This window comes from Amblyomma mixtum, chromosome 2 (genome assembly GCF_055824585.1).
Source record: "Amblyomma mixtum isolate Tamu chromosome 2, ASM5582458v1, whole genome shotgun sequence".
Taxonomy (NCBI): Eukaryota; Metazoa; Arthropoda; class Arachnida; order Ixodida; family Ixodidae; genus Amblyomma; species Amblyomma mixtum.
In genome coordinates this window covers 193,170,107-193,178,279 of record NC_143013.1, presented here as the reverse complement: position 1 = coordinate 193,178,279, position 8,173 = coordinate 193,170,107, and the positions used below count along the sequence as shown (strand labels likewise).

At 45.9% G+C, this 8,173-nt stretch overlaps 1 protein-coding gene across 1 annotated transcript in view; it reads left to right on the top strand.

The window, feature by feature from the left end:
* Nucleotides 1-207: 207 nt before the first annotated feature.
* Nucleotides 208-8,173, top strand: part of LOC149361952 (fatty-acid amide hydrolase 2-B-like) — a 52,646-nt gene continuing 44,680 nt past the window's right edge. The window contains exon 1 of the mRNA XM_089569629.1: nt 208-679. Coding sequence (XP_089425755.1) covers nt 491-679 — 189 coding nt within the window. The 5' untranslated portion in view covers nt 208-490. The remainder of the gene's footprint in view (nt 680-8,173) is intronic.

Below are 8,173 nucleotides of genomic sequence, written 5' to 3'. Positions count from 1 at the left end.
TCAGCAAACTCGGGCCTTCCAGCATAGCGCCCCTGGCGTGGTTTCTCGCTCTTATCGGCGTGGATTGTTTTTTTACAGAGGCTCCCGCGACCTATTGTCACGGCAAGTGGGGGCGTGTGTAGAACAAGAGCAGCTGCGTGCAGCAAAAGCGCCGACAACCGGCCAGGTAAACGCAAGCGCATGCTTCGCTCGCCACGAAACGAACGTCGCTGCGCAATATCAGGCCGAGACAGCGGCCTCGGCAACCCACTCGCTCCAATTCTATCTCGCTCTCAGTACCGTCTCTCGAGCAGTTCACTCGGCGGTGCGAGCTGCGGCTTTGGACGAGGGGAGTTCTGCGGTTTAACATAGTCTTCGGCGCAGTCTTCTCCTCGAGTACCCGTTCAGGTTTTCAGTTCGTGCAACCTGATGCAGGCCTGAAACAGGACATTCTGGCAGTCTTCCGTTGCGCCTCAGCAACTTCTACCGCTCTCACCCACAGCGAGTCGACATGGCCACCATTCTGGCGAGAGTGCGTTCACTTGCAGGAGAACTCCTGGTGTGCCTGCTGGACCGCTTTTTCGAGTTTCTGCTGTTCTTGGCCAACTTCGGACGACGCCGCCAGCGCATCCCTCCCCCGAGCGACCCCTTGCTCCTCGTCCCGGCCGTGGTCCTAGCGGACGCCATAAGACACGGACGGGTGAGTGTGGCTGGCACTTGTTTAAGGTGTAGGGTGCGGGTGTGGCGTAGTGGTGTACGTAGCCGTGCGTCACGCGCAGCAGTCCGTGCGCCACATGACAAGGAACAGAAGGAGACAGTGGACCAAGGGGCGATGACATGATTTCGTCAAATACACGTGCCGTATACTGCTGTTGCTGTAAAAGCATGACCGAAGAAAGAAAGACTTAGCCATAGTCTCTGAATCGAGTACTGTTGCTAGCGTGTACTTAGTAGACATGATTTATTAGACGGATTGTCCCAATCACCGACTAAACATGTAAGGGGAAATACGGTTCTCCGAAAAACATTCTGCCTCGCTCACAGAGAAGTGAAGAACATATTGCATATTGCAGTGAAGGAGTAAATTCAAGCCTCTTCCTTCATTTAGTTTATCAGGTTGTCGTTCGCTCAGCAGCAGGTTAGGTGATCTGCCTTGCCGTTGCTTTTCGTTAAGCCCCATAGGACCAAATGTTAGGAGCAGATGCTTGGTTCGTTCGACACCATGCACCCCGGGCACGTGCGGGCTCGACTGACGCACGTATAGACACGCGCGGTCTTTGGCCATGGCCATGTCTAGGGAAAGGCGATAATGGTGATAGAGTAAACGCTGGTTATTTGAGGTTTTGTGGCTCCTGGGTGGGGGAAATTCGGACCACTTTGACCCCCGTAACCCGTCAACGGCGCTTCCCTGCTGACCTTACAGGGGGAAATAGGCGGGCGCCTTTTCCTGTCCTCTCTGACAATTTCTTTCGCGATGATTTTCTTGCATCTTTCGAGTCTGCTCCTCTCTACTTGGTTTTTCTCGCCGTCTTCCTCTGACCGCAGAGAGATGATATTGTGTGGATTAGCTGACTTTGGTTTTCCAAATATGATTACATTGACTATGAACCACTGGCACAAGAAGTCATAGTTTTTTTTTCGTTTTGCATCAGTTCAAAAGACACGGTTGAAGACACCAGTGGAAACACACGGTGCTGATTTTCAACTACCTTGAGTAGCGATATTGTTGCATGAAAATAAGTGTGCTTCAGTGCGCCTTAGATGGAAGATGAGTACAGTGCGGAAGTAAGAAAGAGCCGATGTTGTTTGCAAGTTGGAGGCGCTCCCTAGTAAACAAGCTCCTAAGGCTAATGCAAGGAAGGGGTGCCGACGCCGAGGTCACTCACTGACAACTGATGGTATCTTAATTATTTTAGTTCCTTGCACTGCTCCTGTCCTCATGCGTATAATAGCAAAGCAGTCTGGCTGGCGGTGAACTATATTAAAGGGACTGTTGGCGTCTAATGTATATTGAGCAGTCTCTATAATAAATAAAGGTAAAAATAAATTTCTTTTAATCTCTTTTGACATTTTGAGAAACATAAAGCAGGATTCAACTGAAGACATACAATTTTCTTTTTTTTTTGCTAATCAATTTTTTTACGCAAAAGTGTCCCCATACCTCTTTGAAAGGCTGGCAGCTATTGTACGTAAGTAAGCTTAATAAGAGGAACAATATAAAGGTTATGCAGGCTTACACACACCCAAAATCACCAGATCTTGGGAACATTCTATAAAGATGTGGAATCGTCCATGAGCGAAGTAAAAACAAAATACACTGTACTAATGAGCGACTCCAGTCCCAAGCTAGTCAAAAAGCTAGCTTGACATTGGACAGACTGCGGGCGACTATGCAAGATATTCTAGGAATAGCAGGGAGGAGTTATTACTACAATTCGCTGAGAGAAAAAATTTAGGGGTCATGAATACCTTCTCTCACAATCGACAGGACAGCAAGTGGATGTGAAAGAGCCCCAGTAAAGACACTAAAATCCAACAGACTCCATACTCTCCGCCAAGTCTGACATTGTGGAGCATTTTGAGGTCCTAGGAAAGGAGCGATATAGCTACCACAGGGTGGTAAGGTCTCGCAGGAGCCTAGATCTGAAGAGGGAACGGACGGAACTATTGAGGCGGAAGCCTATCAAAAAGTTAGTGTCAAGAGGGACCGTTGATAAATCAGGATCTGTCTGCAGAACAGATATACGACTTTAAATCACAATGATGGCCTTAGTATTCAAACAATGAACGATATTTTCACAGGTACCATTACGGAGGCGCAGTAGTTGTGGCGGTAGGATCATCAGACAGGATGCGGGCAAGCTCTCTCAGGAGACAAAAGATCTCATTAAGAAGACTGGAAGCATGAAAGCCTCTAACCTTAGAGAGAGAGCAGAAATGACACAGCTATACAATTTAATCAATAAGCGCAATGTAGCCGACATAAGGAAATTTAATACAGCATATGCATATTCTGTATTATATGCGGTGTTCTGTATATGCATATGCGTTGGGAATATAGCATATGCTCTAAAAAACGAGGTAGCGTAAAACTTATGAATAGGAAACGCGGCATTGGCAAAAATCAGATGTATGCGTTAAGAGAAGAAAAGGGCACTGTCATTTGCAATATTGATAGATAGGTAACGTAGAGGAAGAGTTCTAGAAAAACCAATACAGTAGTCAATGCAATCAAGACGTTAATGAGAGACGCAGAACAGCAATGGGATATCCCACCACTTACGAAGGAAGCAGTAAAGAAAGCCTTAGGAGCAATGTAAAGATGGAAAGCAGCTCGTAAGGATCAGATAACAACATCGGTTGAAAGACTGTGGGGATGTAGTACTGGGAAAACTAGGCACCCTGTATACGAGCGCCTGATGGCTTCGACGGAATCAGAAGCTTGGAAGAACGCTAACGTCATCATTATTGTTAAGAAAGGACGTCTAGGATTCGAAAAACTACAGACCAATAAACTTACTGTACGTTCCTTACAAGGTATTTACTAAGGCAATCGCTAATAGAGTCAGGAGCACCTGAGAAAAAAAATCAACTAGATGATCAGGCACGTTTACGTAAAAGCTACTCTACAATACAAAATATCCGCACTATAAATCATGACAACAGAGAAATGAGTATAATATAACCAACGCCTGTATATAGCCTTCATAGATTATAGGAAACGATTTTACTTTTCTGAAGCCTCAGCAGTGATGCATGCATTGCAGATTCAAGATGTAGATGAGCGTTATGCAGAAACACCTGAAGATATTCATGACGGCTTTACGCCCACCGCAGTCCTCCATAAAATCAGCAATAAAATTTCCGTAACTAGCTACCGCGGTGGCTCTGTGGTTATGGTGCTCGGCTGCTGACCCGAAAGACGCGGGTTCGATCCCGGCCGCGCCGGTCGAATTTCGATAAACGCGAAATTCTAGACGCCTGTGTACTGTGCGATGTCAGTGACGTTAAAGAACCGCAGGTGGTGGAAATTATTCCGGAGACCTCCACTACGGCACCTCTTTCTCTCTTCCTTCTTTCACTCCTACCTTCCTCCCTTCCCTTTCGGCGCGGTTCAGGTGTCCGCCGATATATGTGAGACAGATACTGCGCCATTTCCTTTCCTCAAAAACCAATTTACCAATTTGCCGGTGAAGGTGCAAAGAGGGAGGAATTCGAGCGCGTGTTCGCTGGCGCAGAACTTGTGAATCGGGAACATGGGACTGGAATGGACCTCGGGGAAGAGGGGAAGGTGGCGGGTCGTGTGATGTGTCAAGGTGTGTCGTACCATCTGCTTGAATGTTATGTGGATTGTGAGCACGGCCGCGAATCCAGTGTATGCGCACAGGACAAGGGTGCTTCGCGCAGAGCTAATAGCTCAAACGCGCGAATGTTGATGCTTTTAACGCGAAAAATTTTATAAGGCCCCAGCTATGAGGAGTATCCCTACGAGTAACTTAGCACCAAATGCCTTGGAGCTTGCTGAATTTTACATCTAGGTTGCTACAAATTTCTATGCTGCGACAAGGGCTGCTACAATTTCCCAGTGTCGCTTCGTAATTGTACCACTGTACTGGTTATTTTGTTATGCTATTTAGTCGCAACTGTTAGGGATCGGGCTAGTTAGTAATCGCCACAACACACATCAAGGAAGGGACACAACACAAGCGCTAGTTTATTGCTAGCGCTCGTGTTGTGTCCATTACTTCTTGTGCGCTATGAAATCTCATGCTATTTAGTCCTATTTTCTCCTTCCCCTAGCAAGAAGAAAGTAAGCGGCATTTTCTTATACACAGTCGCTGAGTTCATATCAGTTTATTGTGTGCGCGCCCTAAATTCCACTTCATGCCTCAGTCTAGTTTTGTCCAATACAATGCATTGTACTGCATTCTATGCCTGTTTGCTCCAGAACGATAAGCTTGAACAAAAGTACCGGTTTAGATTCGTTTCTGCTTGAAAAACCTTTTCCGCGCCCTGCTATTAGTCAGTTTTTCTTTTTGCTTCCTTAAACTAAAGGACCCCACAGAGCAATATCGCAATGCAGTAGCTAATCATTCTAATTTTAAACACAGGGGTATATCACTATCAACCGACAAGAAATAACAAGACCCAAAATTACTCAACCGTCGTGGGAATCAGGTTTGCCGTGCCATCAGGCGCTAGTTTAAATGTAGCCTAAGAGCAAATGAAGTATGCCTGTAACTATAGGCGATCATATTCTAATAAGAAAGAAGCCCCTTTTATTGAAAATTAATATTGTACACACCGAATAAAATACAATAAATATAGCGTCACCGCCACCAGCGGTTTTACAGTGAACCTGTGATGAGATCACAACAATTAGGCCGCTAATTCTCACCTCTAGGCTACTCTGGCATTCACTCTGAAATGTTGGTAACGGGCTACTTTGCGTACCTGGTGGCACGAGTTTGATTCAACTGGCGGAAAAATAGCTCCTGTTTTCAAAAGATGATTCTCGGCAAAAAAATAAACATTTTCCTGCGCAACAGGCATACGCATCATTCAGAGCTCGACGCAAGACTGTCCGGCGTGAGAAATTCATTTAGACGCAACGGAGCCACTAGGGGAGGCGTGTTCACAATGAGACAAAAACTAATTGGGTGGTGCTTATGAATAATAAAGATGGCGCACTAGGCACGTGTGTACTTCGGGCAGGTTACCCAGCGTCATGATCATCGCTTCTGTCCTAGCTTGTGTAACCATTTTTCTATTCAAGGTATATGCGCGAAAGCCAATGGTATAGCATTTTTATCCTTGGTGCTCTGCCCGAGCATCCGATGTGGCAATTATCTTTTTCGCGTCCGTCAAATTGGTGTTGCTTCAAACGACTTTTGAAATCTCATTTTTCCCCTGCACATCGTGAAACGTAGTTGATGCAGAAAATTTTCTACACGACGCCAGGCAAGCATGCTTACTTTAACGGGTCCTTCCCGCGTACTAGGGAGTTTATTTTTTTGAAGGAACTCGGGCCGCTCGACACCGAACTCTGCTAATATTTCGGGAAAAGGTTCGTCGGCACCATGGGCATAAAGCAGGGACGCGCGCTTCTCATTTTCTCCTCTTGCTCCGCTTGCGGCGCGCCGTTCCTGGAATCGGAGTGTTTGATACCCGGTTCTCTAAGCTCCTGGCCTCTAAGCTCTTGCGCATCCTTGGCCTTAAACGCACTCTGAAAGACCGGTTGCCCTTGGGGAGTGCTTTATATTCAAGAATTAGACATTAGCAAAAAGAAAAACTATCGGATTTTGATTGCAGGCAAAATCTATGAACTTACCTGCAGTGTCTTTATTATTAGCCAGAGGGCCGCAGAATGGAGCGTTCGTATGGTATTATATGAACACTTATATTTCATAAAGCTGCATCTGCACTCAAAGTCATTCGACTTTTCAGCCTGCAACGCTTTCAACTACTGCAAACATTAAAACAGTTGTGACGTTGCCCAGCTTGAAGCAACCGACATCCTGCGCACTCAAACGGATGTGCAGATTCTTTATCTGGGCACTGAAAAAGCGGTCATTTCTTCACAAAGAATAGGTAAACGAACCTTTTCACAGCAAGTCAACTGTGCACGATCTGATAGGCAGAAAGAATGGCAAAGGAGTAAATTTTAGTATTAGGCACTCCTATCCAAAGCCGTTTTCAGAAGCCTAACGAGGACGAGAGGTGAGACCAGACGATATCGCAGCGGTGCTGCATACAATTGTTAGCTGCCAGCATGAGTGTCAGTACCTTATCTGATTAGCGGCGGCATATTGTATGCCCACTGTACAGCCATATCTTGCTCCCTAGTACTTGAAGGCACCTTCAGAACGTTCAGATAAGGGGTCTTCGCCCTGGTGTGCCTTACGATTGCTAGCGGGTCGGTTGAGTGCCCGTAAAATATCCAGATAGCGGCTGCGTATTATGACCTTGCTATACATCCATATCGTCTTTCATTGCAGTCAGAGGCATCTTAGGGCTCGGCTGCTTTTCGATTTCGATGGAGGCGAAATGCTAGAGGTCTGCGTACTGTGCGATGTCAGTGCACATTAAAAAACTCTAGGTGGTCGAAACTATCTGGAGCACACCACCACCGCGTCCCTCATAGCCTGAATCTCTTTGTGTCGTTAAATCCCCATAAACCAAACCAAATCAGAGGCATCATCAGAAGCTTCACCAGAGCTGAGATAAGAGGACATCGCCCTAGAGTTGCTGACTACTGTCAGCGGCCACCTGGAGTGTCATTGCGATATACCACAAGCGGCAGCATGTCGTGAAGAAGCTCTTCATCCACATCTTACTGCACCGTGGAGAGAATGCCTGCCAGTGTAAGAATGACGCGTTGTTCGGAAGCTCAGTCACACACTTCTTGAAGTGCTGAGAAAGGAGATATGCTTGTTAGAGGACGAGAAGCAACAAGCTGAAATGATCCGTGTCCTATACATTGAATCATGTTTATAGAAGAGAGGAACTAAATTCTTGCACAATCCCTCTTAATATAACGATAACATGTCACCGCCTAAGCGGGTCCTGTCCCAGCCTGGATCACCTCCCGTTGCTGACCGGAAGGTAGAAGTCTAGCCTACTGCTCGTAATGCTTTGCCTACTAACCAAGGATTGTGCAAGAGCATGTCAAGCGGCGAAGGTGAAAGAAAACAACGGGAACACTGAAAACAAATCAGCCCTGAGCAAGTCTGTAAATGGCTGCTCTCCACTTCTAAACTTATCTCAAAAGTGTGCGACAGTTTAATTTATAGTAATTTAACGTCCGAAGTGTGCGGGGGCTAAGTTTGAACCTTCTCTCTTTTTCACCGCTTTCCGTAACCTCCTCCCGGCATGCTCCTTGGCAAGAGATATTTATTTATTTATTTTACTCTGAGGATACAGAGTACATTAAAGAGGGGAACAGTTATTCCCAGAAATATAGAAGATAAAAAAGGTAAGGGGCCGAGTACTGATCCTTGAGGAATCCCAGAACCAAGTTTCACAGTAGAGGGTTCAGGGTCATTAATGCTGACGAATTCAACACGTGAAGAATGATATCCAGAGATTCACTTAAGAACTGCCGAGTCATTGATCAGAAAACTTAATTTATGTATTAGCAGTGAGTTATTAACTCTATGGAATGCTTTAGCAAAGCCAAAAATAAACAGTCAGA